The 19,307-nt window shown below is 44.9% G+C and overlaps 1 protein-coding gene across 12 annotated transcripts in view; it reads left to right on the forward strand.

Annotated features, from left to right (window-relative positions):
- Positions 1–19,307, forward strand: part of SMOC1 (SPARC related modular calcium binding 1) — a 127,417-nt gene that overhangs the window by 85,594 nt on the left and 22,516 nt on the right. For all 12 annotated transcript variants that reach the window (XM_080595432.1, XM_080595433.1, XM_080595437.1 and 9 more), the window contains 2 exons: positions 15,229–15,421; positions 16,291–16,373. In XM_080595432.1, the coding sequence (XP_080451558.1) occupies positions 15,229–15,421; positions 16,291–16,373 (276 nt within the window). The remainder of the gene's footprint in view (positions 1–15,228; positions 15,422–16,290; positions 16,374–19,307) is intronic.

The raw sequence follows: 19,307 nt of genomic DNA on the forward strand, positions 1-19,307 counted from the left end.
CACATTGGGCCTTACAAATACAGAGCCATCTCTCTTTATTACAGTGAGTTATTGATATCAAGAAATGCTGCCTCATCAAAAGGGGTCTATAGTGTAGCTGATGGGAAGTGTGAGCTATTTTAGTCTTTCTTTCAGCCAGCTAAGCCTAATCCCTCTGTTTGGTACCTCTCATTCCAGGCCTTTGTCATACATTTTAAAAGGCAACGTAGGGTTGGTGGGATGGAACAACTAAGACCTGGTGAGAAGAATTATCGTTTAGAATCAGGTTTTTCAAATGTCTTCAAGTGTCTCTTGGATGAAGATGATCGTGTCATGAGATGGGCGTGTATATTTAAGGGGTATTTTTAATTGCTGTTGTCCCTTGGCAGCTTGAAATATCAATGCCTAGCACACTTCTGATTTTTTCATTTTTTTTTGGAAAGGGTTAAGGTAAGTTTCCCTAGCATAAGGTTGGGTTTTGTTTTCTTTGGTGTTTACTCAGCTATATTGCCGCTGACCTTGTAGCTAACTGTCCTGAAGCTGATCCATCCTCCTATGCTTTTGCAGCAATTTCATGGGATGACTGAAATTAGAGGTGAGAAAAGACCTAGTAGGTCAGCTAATCTGCTGTCTTTAGGGCTAGAGAATGTTTGTACTGTACAAAGAGCAGTATTTTCTAATGTAGTGTAATATAGCCTTAGGCATTAAAGGTTTCACTTCTTTCCACAGGAAGCTTCCCTGGATGGGTCTCTCTCTTTTTTTTTTCCTTTTTTTTTTTTTTTTTTTTGGTAATAGCCAGTCTAACTCTTTTAATTCTTCTTTTTCAGTAGTCTTGAGTTTTTTGAAAGCCTGCGCTTTTTTCAAGTTTGTATACTCGAAACATTTAACCCTGATCTCTCTCCTCCATGTGGTGGTTACATAGCCCTGTCCTCTGCAGCTGAAGAGAAGTCCCGTAGATAGCTACTGTCAAAAGACTTGTGTGCTACTCTCTAATCAGCACTGCTATTTGACATCTTGGAAAGCTAATACCATCACTATATCAACCGTGAGGAGAATGTAAGAATTGTTATATTGAGACAAATAGGCTTTGTAACTTGTCATTCTCTTTCCTGTTAATATTGTGCTTTAGTGAAAGCTTTTAGTAAGTTACCTTACGTTTTAGAGATATTTTTAGCTGCCTGTGGTGTGTTGCTGAGTATCTACTGAAGAAAAAGAAGCAAGGGAGAAGAATTGAGGAGCTTGGAATGCTCTCTTCAGACTTTTAACTCTCCCAAGGAGCAGCGCACAAAGCCAGAGTGCTTCCAGCATGGTTAATGACTCTGCACAACAAGGCTTCAGGCCTCGTCCTGTGTCTGAGCCTTGTATCTGGTAACATCGGTGTGGCCCGTGTACCTGACAGGAGTGAGCAAGTCAGGAAGATTTGAAGAATTTGTTGTATCCATCTTGGTAGTAGTGATGGATAGGACCCTTTCTCACTACTGGGAGCAGTCTGAGTCAGAATTTCCTGCATCCCATCAGAGTGAACCAACCAGTAGATAGCTGAGCTTTGCAGAACCGGTGACACCCCTGCTTTTTCCTGCAATCCTCGTTGCATACGTAGTCTGTATCTCACAAGAGCTGCATTTGAAATGAGTGTTCTGCCTTCCATTTAGTGCTGGTGAGCAGGAATGGTTCTCCTGAAACAGTCTTCTCTTTTGGAGCATTTACGTTTTGCTTAGTGTGTGTAAATATTAATTTGCTAGGGATCAGGAAAATCAGAATGACCAGTCTGTTGATTAGAGCATTTGACTGAGAATCCATATGTCTCCAGGTGTTTTCCTAGTGAATTTTTCTATGCCAAGTAAAACACCATTGCTAGCGGATTGCTAGTGCTGTTACCCCAGCCCACCTTAAAGAACAATGACTAGATCTTTCTCATTGGGGTGAGATGCAGGTTAAAATTGTCTTGGCCAAAGGCAGGAACCAAAATGTGAACATGCTGTAACATCTGTACTGCTGAGCAGCAGAAATGTTGATGTTTTTCTACACTTACAAACTAAGCCTTTTGGTTTTTTTATGAAACATAAAAACCCAAAAGTTTTCTTTTGGGGGTAAGTGAAAGATCTAGATAAACACAAAATAATTTGTTTGCTGTGCAAGATGACAAAAACATTTTTGTTTGTTCAGTTTGATTTCCACCTTCTACAAACATGCGCACCCATGTGCACACATGCATCCCCCAAACTAAGCCTCTTATTTTGCACTTTTCTTTGTGATGTGTCATTTATTTTTAACATTGCCAGAGCAGGAAGAGATACAGACCACACCTTTGCAATGGCCATTTCCTAACAGTTTGGGTGGGAATTGCCTTTTCATACTACTTTTACTGTTTCAGGCTGCTGCTTTCCTACCTCCTCTTGCCAGCCTACTCCAGCCCGGAACAGTCCAAATGATTATTCTTTTACAGTTCTTACTCTAGGGAAACACTTGATAATGAATCCCGTTTCCAAGAAAATAAATCTAATGGCAGCCTGTTCGGGAGCACCCCATCTCCACTGAAGAATTCACGGTTGTTCCTCATTTTCAGAGTTGGGTTATCTCCAAATCTGTTTGTGCTACTTAGTGATTTGGTTTTGGTTAGCAAGAGATTCCAGCCTGTATCCAGCATACCCTGACAACCTTTAAGAAAACCACAGAGTGATGTAATGAGCTCATGCATGGAAAAATAAACAGCTCTAGAGAAACCAGCAGTAGCAGCCTCAAGTAAATATTCTGCAGTCACTGGGGTTTTGAACATGACGTTATTTGAAAGGAAGAATGAGTAATATATTAAGGTTAGCAGCTGAAGACAGGTTTGTGTGTGCCTAGTTTAAAAAAAAAAAAAGGGGGTGGTGGTGAAGAAAAGTAGCTGTTTATTTCAAAATCCTGCTTGTTGAATGCGAGCCAACTTCATGTGGCCTATTCTGTTCGTCTCTGGCACCCAAGCACCAAGGCATCTGATGTGACAGCTTTCCAGTGATAGAGTTTTCTGCTGTCAGGAGCTCTTCGTGGACAGGGTTATAACTGTAAATGAGAATGGTGGTATTCATGTTTGTTTGTTTGTTTGTTTGTTTCAATTGAGTTTACTTGGAGCCCAAACTTTAGGGCTTCTCAAAGGGAAAAGCAGCTTGAAAGCCACGTTCCCTGCAAGAAGCAGAAGTGCACACTCCCACCTACCTGAAGGGGAGCCTCTGTACTCGCAGGACAGTGCAGTTTGTCTCCAAAGATCTGCACAGTGAGGTGGGATGTAGTTATATCAAATGTACTTCCAGGACATAGGTTTTCTGGTTTGTCTGTTTTCCCTCAATTTTCTCCCCTCTTGCAGGAGAGGAGGAAAAGAAAAAGTGAGAAAACCCACACAGCACTCCAGAATACCACTCTCTCTCTAGTAGTCATCTAGGAAGTGATACCACTTTTCTGCATGCCTTAAGGAACAGGGATAGTGGTTGCTTCTAGGAAAAATAAACTTGTTTCCTTAGGCATATGGAGACTTTCTAGGATTCCATGCATTAACAAGGAGTCTGTGCCTTGGAAACTTGGAACAGTGCAGGGACCAGGGAGCCGGAGGTAGGTTCAGACTGAGGCTCTCGAAAAGCAAAGCACTGTTTTTGAATGGGGGCATTTTCTCACTTGTGCTTATCCCTTCCTGTCTTCTCAGCCTCATTCCTTAGCTGTCCTGTCTTGGCACATGGCACTCCCCACCTCATTATTTAAAGGCATGTGAGACCATGGGCTTCTGCTTCTCCTCCTGCTTTTCTCCTAGGTTCTGCTTCTACTAAACTGGTTGTGTTAGTTCCAAAATGACTGTCTCTACGTGCCAGTTGTGTTAATGTTACTGTCCAAATGTCTGTTACAGGATTGTAGGCTCTTCCCCAAAAATCTGGGGCTGGTTAGTGTTGGTCAGGCCACCAAGTGGAGGAGAGTAGCGGAATCAAGTTGATGTCACTTTAGCAGAAGGTAGGTTGAGAAGGGGAAGTAGCCAGACACAAATACGGTTTAGTGACATCTGAGTAAGATTTAGTGACACTGGAATTGGAGCATTTTGGTGCATGGGCATGACATCCTAATGTAGACTGCAGCCCTTCTTGCTGAACATTTTGGTACCTTCCTCTGCTTTGGGCTTAACACCTGGGAACAGTGTCTTTTGAACTTCCCCATATCTGAAGAATAAAAAAATTGTCAGTGATGTCTAGAACAAGTGTTCATAAAAGGGAACCAATGAGTCAGAAAGCTTTTGCCTTTCCTACTGTCTGCAGGCTCTTGTCCTGCATCTTGAGTCAGTGCTTCCCCATATAGTCCTCCTCTGATCTGTCAGAACTATTGGACTAAAACCTGTCACTTCACTGTCCCACCTGCCAGAACTATTTATCTTCGAACCTTGATGATTTTTCTCTCACCCTTTCTTTTTGTGAGTGGCTAGGTTTTTTGTTTGTTTGTTTGTTTTTGATTTGGTTTGGTTGGTTGGTTTTGTTTTGGAATTCATCTTTAATTTAGGCTGTGGAAATGAAGCAATCTCAGGAGAAGCTCACAGTGAGTATGAATTTACTAATTCCATCTAATTTATACTGCAGATCTCTATTCTTCTCCGCTGAGTTCCTGCTTCCTTGGAACCCATAAAATGCAGTGCTGTTTCTCTCTTATTCTCTCTGTCCCTCTCATTCATGTCCTGCTGCTCCATCTGTGGTTCAACTAATCCCCTTGACCACTGCTCTGGGGGGGACAGGAGTCTCTTCCCCCCTCCTGGAGGTCCTGAGAAGGTCTGATACGGGTCATGCCCAAGTGTGATTCTCCCACAGCCTCAGTGTGACAGGTGTGGTGAAGAAGGTAGCATGCAGAAGAAGCAGGGAGAATGGAACGATCTAGGACCAGGACCATTCCCAGACAGCCAGCAAACAAAGCCATAAATAACGTGCCACCGGGGACTAGTTAATCTGCTCTATGAAAAGGTGCAAAGTATACAAGTGGGAAAAATAACATAGTATAATAATCGGCATGCAACCATAGGTGTTAAACCATATGCAGCTAGGCAAATAAATGAAGCTCCCCCTGAGTGCTGTGATAAATCATTCCCAAAGAATTCAGTCACTCCCCCCTCCCTATCCCCCAAAGAAAGAAAACAAATTACTCTAGACATGGAGTCATGGCTGCTACTCTGCAGCTGCCAGTTAAGGAGAGTGGGCAGGGAGGAGTAGGAGGGGGGCAGTAAGTGTCAAAGATGTAAGAAGCTGGGGTAAAAGAAAAAAAAAAACTACAGAAAACCCACCACCAATTGCATTTGAGGTTAAACCAACAAAGATTTGGAGGGGAAAAGGAAAGAAAAGAGATTGCAGCACCAGGCACAACCTGAGCCTACAGGAATAAATGGAGAGAGGAGAGGTCAACTTTGTGAAGTTTGTTTTGCTTTTTAGCAGAGGAAGGTTTATATGAAAGAATTGCATTGATTTGCTGGTGTCCTTAGCAGTGAGGAGCTCCTCGCTGTATATACTACCACAATTTGGCACAGGCTTGTGCGTGGATCTGCACCTCAGACATCCATTTGAGCACACGTTGATGCCTGCAGATAGACTATACCTATTGACACGCTTTCCTGCCTTTCTTAGAATGTTCCTGCCAACTTCAGGAGAAAGATCATAGCATTTCTAAGGTGCCACGGATAAGGAGGAGTGGTTTAAAAGTAATGGTTGGACCTCCACTCTAGGTTCCGTCTGGAACAATGTAGCCCTACTAGGCCTCTCCTAAAACCAAAAGCCCTGGTGGCATTTGACAATTATAGAACTGAGGACCCAAATGATTTGCAGGAAGCCAACTGAATAAAAACAGGTTCAGTGGTACACAGAACAGTATCTCCAAAAGTGTCTGCTGTCCCTGACGTTGTCCAAGGAGGCCGTGGATATCACCTAATAGAGCACAAGGCTATGAAGGAGCTGAGCTGTGTTTCCAAACCACTGGAAAACCCTGTCCCTCCTGTGAAAGCTTCCTCCTTTTAGTGGTCACCTTAAGGTGGAGAAGTGGCTTTAGACTTCAGTGGGTCTTGGAGAGGGAGTGAGTAGATGAAGGGGAGAAGGGAAATGCGCAAGGTTCTGCAGGAATATCAGTAGAGCTTGTGGAGGAACATCGTGGAATATCTGAGGTAAATGTTGGCTGTGGTCTCATTACTTTCAAAACCTCATTTTAACAGAGCTATGAGCTGTGTTGTAAGAGTTATGTGCATATTTCTGCATGGAGGGCATGAGTAAAAGCTGCCATCCTCGTGTTCTTTTTCTCTTTGCGGTCCTCACATATTTTGCATTATGCTAGGCTACCAAAATAAAGTGGTCAGTGGGGATCAGCAAGGACATTTTGTGGTACAGTTCAAAGGTGTCTTAGCTGCATGTTTTTCAGTCTGTTGAAACAGTAGCTGGAAAAAATCTGGTAGAATGTCCCAAGAGTTGTGTCTGAAGAGTCAGGAAAGAAGGGCATGCAGAGGACCTACCCTAAGAGCCAGGCAAAGAGATGGGTGTGTGTGTTTAAACTGCAAGGCAGCCCTCAATCTCCTGGAGCACATGAGGAAGGAAGATGTGTTAAATCGGCTACCCTCGCTCCGGGTGAATGGAAAGACATTTCTCCAGTTTCACCAGTTGCAACGCAGGGAAGTATGTGATCCTGCTGGCATCATCAGACTCCTGTCTCATTTAATTGAACAGGCCCTGATAGTTGCAGCTATCTGCATAACAGGCCCTGATGTGCCGCAGCATCTCTTATGTCCAAATCCCATACACTAGGTCACTGAGTTTCCAAAGCCTGAACATTTTGCCCAGAGACAGGCTGGTTCAAGCTAGGTGTTCAAGAGTATATGCTAGTGTTCCTGTCAGAGGCAGTTCCCTGTGTCTCCTCATCCAGTGCTAAATGCTGCAGGAAAAAGCTGGTCTGTCAGTACATGAAAAGACTCATCAGACAACACACTTCTCTCTTTCTCCACCGCTTTGCTCACCAGCACAAAAGAGGAATGTTACTGTAATTAGGTAGACTGGTCTGATGTATTTCTTACCTGCCTGTGACAGTTTTCAAAAGCTTCTACTTGGTGCCCTATGTTTATGCACTTACAAAACTGTAAAAATGCTGTGCTCATATAGTCCAGCCAGCAGAGGTAAGCAAGTTCTCCAACAACTGCCATGCTGGTTGTTCCAAGTACTGTTAAAAACAGGTGTGGAAGTGAAAATAGTTTCCCGGTAAGGTTAAGGCTCCAGTGGAAACACCTATAGCTTCTCATTTTATTGAGTAGCATTCCTTAGTGTGGAAAGAGTGCAAAGAGAAAGAAGAATAGGGAAAATGAATGAATGTGTTCGAAGACAGGTGGCTTATCTCAAAGCTAGGTATACCACAAGCTAACAGGGCTTAGAAACTATGTGGAATGGAAAAGAGGAGTCAGAGAAGAAAAACCACAGACTCTGGGTAGCTTCCTCTCAAATTCACAAGAGTGGTATCTAAGGTTGAAAGCATTTCTACTGCTGAGGAACTGTCCTGATGTCAAGAACTGAACGGGGCTCCCTCCATTTTGATGCCAACTTTCCCTGCTCAGACTGGAAGCTGTTGTCATCGTGAGGGTATTGCACAGCTACGGCTGTCATACGGTACATGGCAGCCAGGTGCTTTAGGAAGATCAGACCCCGAAGCCTGGAAACTTAAACCTGCTCAAATCCCTTGAAGACTTCAGGCTGTGTTTGTAAAGAGAATGCCTCGGTCATGTAGAATCTGCTGGAGCTTACCATCCTCTGTGAGAAGAGCGGAAAAGACTGGAAGAGGTTGCACAGTTTGTTCCACCTTGATTTAACTCATGATTATACCCAGCTAACAGCAGCTCTGTGCAACCTGTGCCTAAAATGGCAACAGGGATTCCTTCGCCTCTTTGAATGATCAGTTTATCACCAGGGATTTTTTATATCAAACCTTAAATCTCCTTTCTCCAAGTAAGCTGACTGCTACTTGAACTACCCCTGGGGAAGAAAAAAATGATCTATGACCATCTCTATTTTTTTATATAACAGCTTTTAAATCTCAGAAGACTGAATGTCATCCCTAGACTAAACAAATGGAATTCTTTCAGCATTTTCTCATAGATCAAGTTTCCTAGACCTCTGCCTGTTCACTTTGCTCTCTTCTGCACTGTTGCCAAGAGGTCCACCTCTCCCTCAGCGGGCATTGCCCAAAGGTGGACATGGTGCTGATTTAAAAGCTCACAAGTTGTTAGTGCCTGTTCCTTATGTATGGGGCCCTTGTCACTACATCCCACAACTAGATTTACCTGTTTTGACTTTTGTTGTTTGCAATGTCATGAAGTTGCAGACTTCCTTGCAGTCTACCTAAGCTCCTGACCATTTTTTTTTTCTTCCAAGTGTTGCTGTCTTGCCAGTAATTTCCTTTCCACACGTTGGATTTCTCTTTCCTGGTTATTTTGCTTTGTACTTGTAAGTTTTGATCGTACTGCTTTCAAACCATTTGTCAAGATGACTTTGAATTCTTTCCTGAATTTTCATCTGTAAAATGGATGCTATGTTCCACTAACCAAAACGGCCACTTACTGGAATTTGATGTAAGACACATCTAATAATCCTTTTAATATGAAATAACTGTTTCACAGAGAGCTTTTGCCTCTTGCAGCCTGTTTTTCTTAACCCGCAGCGTTAGGCAACTATCTGACGGTAATTGTATGTAATGTCCATTTCCCTCATTTGCTTATGAGAGTGACACAACTTATAATATGCTCTAATGAACTAGAATTTAATCAGAGCTTTGTCTAAAGCATTGTTTGTGATCATGCGAATGTTTTCACTTTTTTGCCAGAATGATGTACTGTAGCCATAAAATAGTACTGTCCTCTTTCTGCTGCTGGTCTGGCTACAGCTCCAGGAGGGCTAGAACTCTGACTGACAGACAGGATGGTAGAAAGAGTCCAAGCTCTGTCTGAACGACAGTTGAGTTAGAATTGCTGGGACAGGTTTCAAGATACACAGGTGTGGATCTTTATTCCTGTGTGGTTTAAAAACTGTGGAGCGGGCTCCTTTCCTAGCTGGGCAGCACTTAGTGCCCACAGGTTCTGTATAGCAAGCATGTATTGAGCACTGAAGGGTGGCTTCTGCCTTCAGCAAGTTAACTCTCATCCCTGGGACAGTGCTTCACTCCTTCAACTATTCCTCCTTATTTCAAGCTAGAGGGGTAGGTATGAACAGACTTCTCACCACGTTACGCTGTGCAGGGCAGCTCTGTCGTTTTGAGCAGAATAAAAATGGTAGGGGAGGGGTGTGTTCCCTGGTAGCTTAGGTTTAATGAGCCACTTGGAACAATCTGTTTTTAAAATTATAAGCCACCTGTTGAAACTTTGCATTGTACTTGTTCAGCGCTGGAACATGTAGTAACCTCCGTTTCTTCTGTAGCCATACACCTTGAAAAATGAAATTGGGCGAGTGTCAAGGTAAAGCAAGGACTGCTCAACTGGTACAGTGTGGGAGCACCTGCAAGGTTTTTCTTTTTACCTTTATGTTAAATAGAATACCCTGGAAGGACTACAGTCCTAGACAGAACAGGGTGGAGTGGGTAGCAGAGCTGATGGCTAACAGAGGTGAGGAGAGATTTATGCTATCCTCATGAGCTGTGTTTGCTCAGCTGTCATTGTGCTCCTAGTAAACACAGAAGGGGTTGTTTCTCTTCCTCCACCCATATCCCTGCTTTGGGGACAGGCAGCTGGTGCCTATTCACTGCCTTTCTTTGGTAGCCCTGCCAGCCCTTGTGAAAGTGCATACCGAGGGCTTTTCACATTCTCTTTCCCTTCCGAGGTGGAAGGGGTGCAGATCTGGGCAGCTGATACCACCTGTGCTGAACCTTCTCTTAGGAATGAGACTGTGCTTTCTGCCTGCAGCCTTTGTGGGCTCCACACCTGGACTGAGGCACCTGCTCTAGAGCAGACCCAGTCCTGTTCACATTAGAGCAACATGCAAGCACCTTTAAGCTGGTAAACAGGACATGTTAAAATAACCCATTTAAGGCTCCTCTTCTCTGTCAGAGCAGTGTAACAACAGGCTAAATAAAAATGAAAGATCAACCTCATTTAAATTAAGCTTCCCTGGGAGACAAACAAATGCTTTCTCTCACTGGGAGGAAAACTGAGGCACAAAGACACTTAGCCCTTATTTTTGGATTGGCACAGGATGTTAGTAGGAATTTGGCACCAGATATCTCTTTTGCTGCCTTTCATTCTGTACTGCACTAGTTCCTGATGCAGGGGAGAGCTCAGAGCTGAACAAAAAGAAATTTGGGAGAGGCAGGCATTTGATTTTTTTTTTGAAATGGTATTTTGAAGTCAGGTCCCTGCTGCAGCACTAACAATAGGGGCTGGTCAAGAGTCTTTCAGTAAAAGACCTTTTCCTCCCCTTCCGATGAATGCTTGTTCATTAAAACTGAAGCTTTTTGTGGGAACTCCATGGGAAAAGTTTCTCTGGTCCAGATGGAATTTCTGGTCAAAAGAAGAGAGAGAAGGAAAGAGAAGCAAATCCACCCTGCTCAGGAGTAGCCCATGGCTCTGGGGTTAGGCTATTCCCATAGGTTCAGTAGGGCTGGGGAGAAGCGCAGAGGGAGGTTACACCCTGAGATTTGGAAGGAGGACTCCTAAGGATGTAGAGATCTCTCCAAGGTGGTTGGTTTTGGTGTCATAGTTAGTGTCTCTCTTTTTTTTTCTTTTTTCTTTTTTTTTAATAAGAAAAAAAAAATCATGTACAGAAGGGCAATATTGAAAAAATAATCAGCTGTGGTTGGATGGGAAATCTTCCCTGTGTCCCACCCTAACCATCCTCAGCATCCTTGCAGCCCCAGTGCTCGGTGTTTGGTCCTTTGGCTCTGCCAGCAGTGAGAGTTGTTACACATCAGGAGAGCAACCAGGGGAGGCCGCCTGGTCCCCAGAGCAGTGCTTCGCCTGCGTTCAGCCCCACAAGCTGAGCATGAGAGCTGTCAAGCCCAAGCCTTTGGTCAGAGGCTGCTAGGCGCCCTCCCTTCTCAACTTCGTAAGGTAAACAAACACCCCATCTCTTTAATAAACATCTCATTTATTAGACAGTCAGATGAGTCCCTTACCTCATCCATCATTTTTATTTTTATTGTGCAGGCGCTAGATGTGTGTTTGAGTGCGTATACTTAAGGGACCAGGAATGAGAGACCTTTTTATGAATCTGACCATGTACTTCTCAGAAGGCCATTACTAGGGGAAAATAGTTGCATAAATAATGTACAACTGCAGATGTCCAAACCCTGCTTTCCTGCAATAGCTCATGGCTTCAGAGACACTACTTTTAAAAATGTTTTAAGGAGTGTTAGAAGCAGTGAGGAGTAAGAAGTAACTCAAAGTTAGCATTTTAGAGCTGAGAAGTTAAAGTAAAATGTTTTTCTGCCAGTGATTCTCTCTTTTGTGTCTGCATGCACACCCTATCTTTTTGTGCTGTCACTGAATTTGTTGTAACCTGGATTTGCTGTCACTGAAAGGTTTTGCTGCCCAGCACCTGCAAGCTGGCAACTGTTACTCAGCTTCTTTGCTGATGGCTGTCATAAGTCAAAGCAGAGATGGCAGAAAATAAGGGAAGGCTGTTTATCACTCACTGATTTACTGTCTTAAATATTCGTCTCTCTCTAAATGTTTAATATAGGGAAAGGAGGAAAGCCTTTTCTCTGCATCTTTGCAACCCCCATTAACTGAAACAGGGAATGGGCTTTTAAGTACCCTGCCCATGCAATAAAGATATGCTTCTTTTTGAGATGACAGTTTAATTTCATAGTTGGCATTAAACCTTCTAGCTTAGCCATAGGTTTTCCTTATCCTCCATAAACCTGGCCTTGGCAGCAACAGCGAAGTTTCCAGTAAGCCATCAGACTGGAACAGGCTGACTTGAGTGTGCTGGAGCCAGGATAGCATCTGATGGTCCTTTTGTTACCAGCGAGGCTGTCTTGCAGGGTCACGCTGCGTGCGGTTCATGCCAGGTCCCATACTAATACTAGGGAAGCTGTTGGTATGGATTTCCCAGCTGATTTTGCTGGCTGTTGGAATATACATCAGTTATTAATATTCATGTTTGTTTTGAAGGGAATTAAGAGCTGTTAGAGTGATAGCTTGGAGGAAAGAGCCTCTCCAGGGGCTGGTGCTAGTTAATACTCTCTTCTGCCTATTAGACATATGGCACCAAAGGAACTTTCCACAAGTCTGCTGTCAGAGCCACCATTTAATGTCAGCATAATTGCTGCTTTGATCCCCTCTAGCTCAGGGAAGATAGAGTTGATCAGGAAAAGGTTCAGAGGAGGAGCAACTGGATCAGCTGGGACTCTACAGCGTGTAGGAGATGAAGTAGGAATCCATAAAGCAATGAGAGGCAGTGAGGGAGTGACTGCAGACTGATTGTTCACTGGCTCATCCTTCAGAAAAACTAGGGTAGGCAAACAAAACCAGTTGGAGCCAGGTTTAGATCACACCGAAGTGTGTGCTGTGTTCTACATACAACATGTAGTTGAGCCAAACACTCACTGCAGGGTGTTGTAGTCAATAAAAGTTTATGAGGAGGGATGTGGCAAACTGGTGGAAGTGAAAAGCCATTACAACTTATTGAATGCAAAGTCCTTCTGTTTCTGCAAGTTTCTGATCCATAAGTGGTCGAGACTGGAAGAATACAGGGGAAAATCAAGTATATGCTTTTCCTAGTTCTCTGTTCTCTAAATATCTGCTTTTGGCCACGACTGAAGATGAAACAGACAAGTTGGGCCTTTGTTTTGCCATAGTGTGGTTCTTTTGTGTTCTTCAGGGAGCACTGGAATAGATGGGAGTTGAGTAGTGGCTGCTTCTACATACATGCTAGAAAAGAGAAAAATCACATCTCCTTGCTATTTCAGCTGTACTGGTATGATTGTTAACGAAGGGCCACTGAAAACTGGTGACAATGGTGGGGTTTGCATTTTTATATCTGTTTAATATCAGCTGAACAAAACCTGCAAGATCTGTCCTCGCACACCCACTCAGGTATTTTTGTCCAGAGATATTTGTAGCGCTGGTTTTGCAAGACTCAAAAGACCTGAGAGATCTTGGTTTGAATTTGTGCACTCAGGAAGCTTTGGGGATTTAGATCGAAAAATTCCTGGAATGTAGTTCTGTCCAGTAGGTATTTTTTTTGTTTCGTTTTGCTTCTTATATAAAACGATGACAGGCAGGGAATTCTGGCCCCGGTTTTGCTTCGACAAGCTGCATGAATGCTCCTCCTCACCTGCGGCCCAAGGTGTAAGTTGCCACCGGGCAGCCCGCGGGGCCCCCTGTGATGTAAGTGGCTCGCAGGGAGCCTGCAGCCCTCTGCTCAATGGCCCCTCTGTCCACATGTAGCCTGGGAGCAGTCACGGGGCCTTTTTTTTCAGATGTGAAATCTGTCAGCAAAGTGAAGTCAGCTTAAATATCAGCTGAGGCTCGAGCTGCCTTTCGGTTTTTGTTGACTTTATCCCCCTCCTGCTCCCTCCCGATCGAGTTTCTCTCTGCTTGAGTCAGACTTGCCGACACTTAAAAGTTGGCGTTCTGTGTTTCAGTTGTGTGGGTTTGTGTGTGGCAGGCTTGAGGTGCCCTTGAGGAGAGGGAAACCGTGCTGGGTCTTTGAGGCTCCTTTTGGTAGGTGCTGCGGTTCGCTCAGAAACCAGCAGCAGTGCGGCCGGTACCCAAAGCACGCTGTGATGGGGGTGATGCAGCGCAGAACCACGGGTGTTTTGTGTGCTCCACCTGCTGCTACCAAGCTGAAGGGTGCGAGCGGTGAAACAGCACCCAGCCTGGTCCCCACATGCAGAACAAAAGCTCCTGCCTGACCTCCCACAATTTGTCACCAAAATATAAGACGTAACCGATGGGGGTGCAGGCAGGCAGGCAAAATACAGGGGGACAGCAAGCGCTGCTGTTTCTGTGCCCAGCCTGTCCCGGAGCAGGGTACTCAGGTAATGCTGTGGCTGCAGGTTCGCAGGATGAGCCCCTGGCCTCACTGCCTGTCAGTGCTGAAACATTTTGTGTATTGAAAGCTGGAGGTGGTTCCTGGTTTTGACTTTTTAAAATGAAAAAAAGGAATAAACTGCAAGGGAGGGGAAAGCTAGGGAAGGAGAGAACTTCTGTTCCCACTTGTGGTTTTCATCGCTCTCTTAACGATAACACTTAGCACTTGTGTTGTTTGTCTTGTTTTTTTGTTTGTTTTGTTTTTAGCCCAGACTTCATATGTTTTAATTCTGTGATCATCAGCTTTGACTGCTTTTCTGTCTTACATGCATGCTTTTTTTCCTCTCACTGCCTTTGGTGGTTTCCAAGGCTGAAGTCATTTTCCTACTCTTCAAAAGGCCAGAATATTTGAAGACTTCCAGTTGAGAACTTCTGGCTGTTGAGACAAATAGATCTTAGTATCCTACGGATACTCTGTGCATCTCTTACCCCTTTAACAGCTGGTCCACATAAGAGGCAGCAGCAGGGCACCTCTCCATGCTTCACTCCTCTGCAGCCGGTGTGGAAGAAGCAGCGTTAGGGCTGAAGGTGTTGGGCACCAGGCTTGGTGCATGTCATCTGTGTATTCTGTTCTCTGCTTGGTGATGTCCTTGGAAATATTCTTTCCTGTGGAATAAGCTGCTGAGGTACAGGGTCCTACCTACCTCAGGGCGGATGGTTAAGAAGACAGTGTTGGTTGGGTGTCCTTGACTTTCCAAGTGGGAACCATTGTGGAGTGTGCTGGAGAGGTGCTGGCAGTGTAGGGAGAATGGGATATCCCACTGTGTGCCCCTCAGGTGCTCTATGTTCTGGATAAATTGGTGTTAAAATGGTACCGTTCTGCTCTCTTGGGCTCGTGCTGGAGGGATGATATTGAGAAAAAAGAGTGCACTGCATTCTGGAGGAAGAGACGGTGGGAGTAGGGCAGGCCAAAAACCTTGGTGAACAGGAACAGTCTTCTTGCTCTCCCTGGCTGGCTGGACATATAGCTGTCAATGTCTATAATCCCTAATCTTGTAGCATTATAATTGATTGTAGGAAGAAGTTCTCAACCCTCAAGTCTCTCGTTCCCTAGGGTGCAGGGATGTAGGCATGCTGGTGGTTTCTGAGAAGAAAAAGCACAAAGATCTCCTGTTGCGAAGGGTATCCCTGACTTGCTGAGCTGAGGAAGGTGATCTTGATTTGACTTTATTTCTCTGTTTCCCTCCAACCTCCCTCCTGTCTTCTAGAGAAAGTTCACTCCTGCGACCAGGAAAGGCAGAGCGCCCTGGAGGAGGCCAGGCAGAACCCCCGCGAGGGTATCGTCATCCCCGAGTGTGCTCCGGGAGGGCTCTACAAACCAGTGCAGTGCCACCAGTCAACTGGGTACTGTTGGTGCGTCCTGGTGGACACAGGACGCCCCCTGCCTGGTACTTCCACTCGGTAAGAGCTGTAAGCCTGGTGAGATGCCTGCCTGGAGGAGATGAGATATGAAGAAAATAGTATTGCTGTACCAGATAAGTTCCTACATCTAGAGCAGTGAGCTCTGTGCTACTGCTTTCCCTAGAGCTACCGATGCCTTATATGATGTGTTGATGTTGTTGAGTATCCTTAACTTATCCTTTCCAGTTAAGTATCCTGCAAAATAGCTTTTTGTTTTGTTTTCTGGCTTGCAGCTTTTTTGTGGTAGCAGGAGCCAGTCTTCTGCTCAAAGTACAGGTCATCTGTATGAGTTGTGAGAAGTGCCTGTGTTGCGTTATGCTCTGCTTTATATTTCTGTGCTTATATTTCAGCCATTTAGATCCTGACCAGAACAGATTTAGAAGGCTTCTCAGTTGTGCATTAACAGATTTTAAGCAAAGGGTAGATTTGATCTTCTTGCTGCCCTGTATCTTAAAACTACTTGGGGAATATTTTCTCACTTGGGGGTTCAGAAACAAATTGCCATTCTGGAAAGCTATAAAAAACTGTCCGGTAGGGGCTGGGACCTAAACTTTGCTAGACACAGTGATTCTGCAAGACATGGACATTTCTGGAAGAAAAAGCACGATCTGTGCCCACAGTAGTTGGAAGAGGGCCTTGTGTTTTTTGTGGGTTTCAGTTGGTACTGGATTATGGAGTATGCTCCCACTCCTCTCTCCATGTCCTGTTGCTGTTACTGACTGTCCGTAAGCAGAGAGATGCTTGAGAATAACATTTCCTTTGCAGGTTTGTTTCCCCTGTAGTGAGCAGATTAGATGGCCCCCTAGCAAGCACCTGATGACACTAAAGCTATATCACATAGTTTAGCATTGGATGTTCTTCTTTTTCAGCTATGAGACCCCAGTGTGTGAAAGTGATGCCAGATCGAAGAGCACAGAGGTTGATGATCCCTTCAAGGACAGAGAACTTCCAGGTCAGTGAGGAACAAAATCCTGCCTCTGTCTACTCCACTCATCTCACTTTGGGACACTCAAGAGGCCAAGAAGCCTCTTGTTGAGACGGGGGATTTCCCTCACTGTGCTTGTTTTACCATGGATTTTATTCTGTGTTATTTTGGATAACTTGGAGAGGCTGGGAGTGTTCTGGGGGCTGGTTTATTGCCTATCTGCCCTTCCTTTAAAACACGTCTGAGATCAGAATTGTAGGGAAAAGAAAACAACAAAAAAATGGTTGCGTGGAGGCCCCCTGGGGAAAGAATGTGCTTGGCATTTAAATTTTTATTTGTTTTTTTTAAAGCCTGGCCAGGACAGTATCCTTTCCATTTAGCAGGACTTTTCAGCGGCTTGATGGCCCTCTGAGCAATGGTGGACACAAATGTCAATTGTCAGTGGACCAACTGGCTCCCTGACCCTGCAGGGACTGGCAGGACAGTATTTGTGGTGCACTGAGGTCACTTAGTTAATGCTGCGTGCTTACTTATCTGAACTAGATTCCTTGCTTTCTACTTGGGGCTTACTTTATCTCCTACTGCTGCTTGCTTTCTGTTCATCTTTCTCCTCTTAACAAAATGACAACTCATAGTTTACTGTTTGCATATCTTATTTCTGTTGGGAAGAGGTGCTGGGCATAGGTGTCTGAGCAGCTCTTAAAAATGCCATCCTACCTGCCTGTGCTCTGCTTTTTCTTCCCTCTGCCTTTGTAAGGAGCAGAGTGAGGAGCCCTCACTGAGAGATCAGCCATTGCTCTCCTGGGTGGGGAACAGCTGCTCAAAAACAGAAGATACAATGGGTTCCTCTCCACCATGAGGGAGCACTGGAGACCAGAAACTCTGCAGAAAGAGCTGGTAACACTTCTCTTTTTTTATGGCTCTTTCTAGGACCAACATAAAGTGAGTTATCCCTGAGCAGGTTAGCAAAGGAAATGAGATTTGTTCCAGATTTTATGTCCACATCTCCTTCTGCTCTCCTTCTGCTGGCTCTTGACGTTGGGCCCCATAGCTCTCTGCTTAGCAGTGCTGCCCTCAGCAGGGCTCTCTACTATGCTGCTGCTCATTTTCACAAGTCATGTAGAAATTTCCTATATGCCTCCTTCTCACGTTTGAATGAAATTGGCCAATTGGCTCAAGTATTACTTTGGGGGGTGAGGGAAGGGGGAGGGAAACCAGCAGACCAGCTATAAGTGATTGCATTAAGGCTCATTTCCTTAGGAAATCATTGTAAAATAGAATAACCTTGGTTCCTTTCTTCTCCGTCCCCTTCTCCCCTTGCTTTACTGCCTTTCCCTGCATTTCCCCTCTGCCTTTCCCAGAATTCAGTGGAAATCCTTTACTTTGGGTCTCTTTCTTTGAGAGTCTCTGTCTGATCTCTCAGGAAGACAGAATGGTTTCTTCTTCCTTCTTCTGTGCTGCAGCTGGATGGGGCATAGGAACTACACGAGGCACAAGAGGACACGTGTAGGATGATCTGTAGCTTAGTGGTCTGGTCCCAGCATCAGACTCCAGGAGAGTTCCCCTTCAGCTCAAGCCACTTTTCTTTACCTGAGTGCACTTCAGCTCTGTGCTTGGATGTACGGTTCCTGTCCCTGATGGTTTCCATCACTAGAAATACGATGGAGAGATTAGGAGATGGAGGAGGAGAGTTAACAATCCTGGTTTGTCTGTCTGGAAGATGCTGTGCTCAGTTGTCTTTTGATGCAGACTTGAGGTTTGAAGGGACAAAAGGAAGACTCAGGGAACTACAGGCCAGTCAGTCTCAGCTCTTTGCCCAGCAAGATCATGGAGCAGATCCTCCTGGAAACTATGCTAAGGCACTTGGAAAATAAGGAGGTGATAGACAGCCAACACGGCTTCACTAAGAGTAGATCATGCCTGGCAAATCTGGTGGCCTTCTACAATGGGATTACAGCAGTAGTGGATATTGGAAGAGCAACTGATATAATCTACCTGGACTCGTGCAAAGCTTTTGACACTGTCTTCCATGATGTCCTTGTCTCTAGATTGGATTGACATGGATTTGATGGATGGACCACTTGGTGGGTAAGGAATTGGCTGGATGGTCACACTCAAAGAGTTGTGGTCCACAGCTCAGTGTCCAAGTGGAGATCGGTGACAACTGGTGTTCCTCAGGTGTTGGTACTTCTTGGACTGGTGCTGTTTAACATCTTTGTCAGTGGCATAGACAGTGGGATTGAATGCATCCTCAGTAAGTTTACCAATGACACCAAGTTGTGTGGTATGGTTGACACGCTGGAGGGAAGGGATGCCACCCGACAGGGGACCTGGACAGGCTTGAGAGGTGGGCCTGTGCGAACTTCATGGAGTTCAACAGTGCCTAGTGCAAGGTCCTGCATCTGGGCTGGGGCAGTCCCAAACATGAATACAGGCTGGGCAGAGAACGGATTGAGAGCAGCCCTGAGGAGAAGGACCTGGGGATGTCGGTGGATGAGAAGCTCCGCATGAGACAGCAATGTGCAACTACAAAAGGGTAGGTTTAGACTAGTTATTCGGAAGAAATTCTTTACTCAGAGAGTGGCGAGGCACTGGAGCAGGTTGTGCAGAGAAGCTGTGGATGCCTCACCCCTGTAAGTGTTCAAAGCCAGGTTGGATGGGGCTTGGAGTAACCTGGTCTGGTGGGAGGTGTCTCTGCCCATGGCGGAGGGGTTGGAATTAGATGTTCTTTAAGGTCTTTTCCAACCCAAACCATTCTGTGATTCTGTGATTGATTAGCTGTTCTTGTATGTAAAAATTCCCTAGTGAGTCAGAAGAGGCTAAGGTGGGAGAGACATGAGCACAAACTGTTACACACCTGCATGTACCCTCTTCACAAACTGTGTCATGGCTGCTCTCACAAGAGCCAGAAGAAAGAAGGAAGGAACGTGTTGCTTGCACATAGCAAATGGCAAGTTGCTA

Source organism: Anser brachyrhynchus, assembly GCF_964034855.1.
Source record: "Anser brachyrhynchus genome assembly, chromosome: 5".
In the NCBI taxonomy this organism is placed as follows: Eukaryota; Metazoa; Chordata; class Aves; order Anseriformes; family Anatidae; genus Anser; species Anser brachyrhynchus.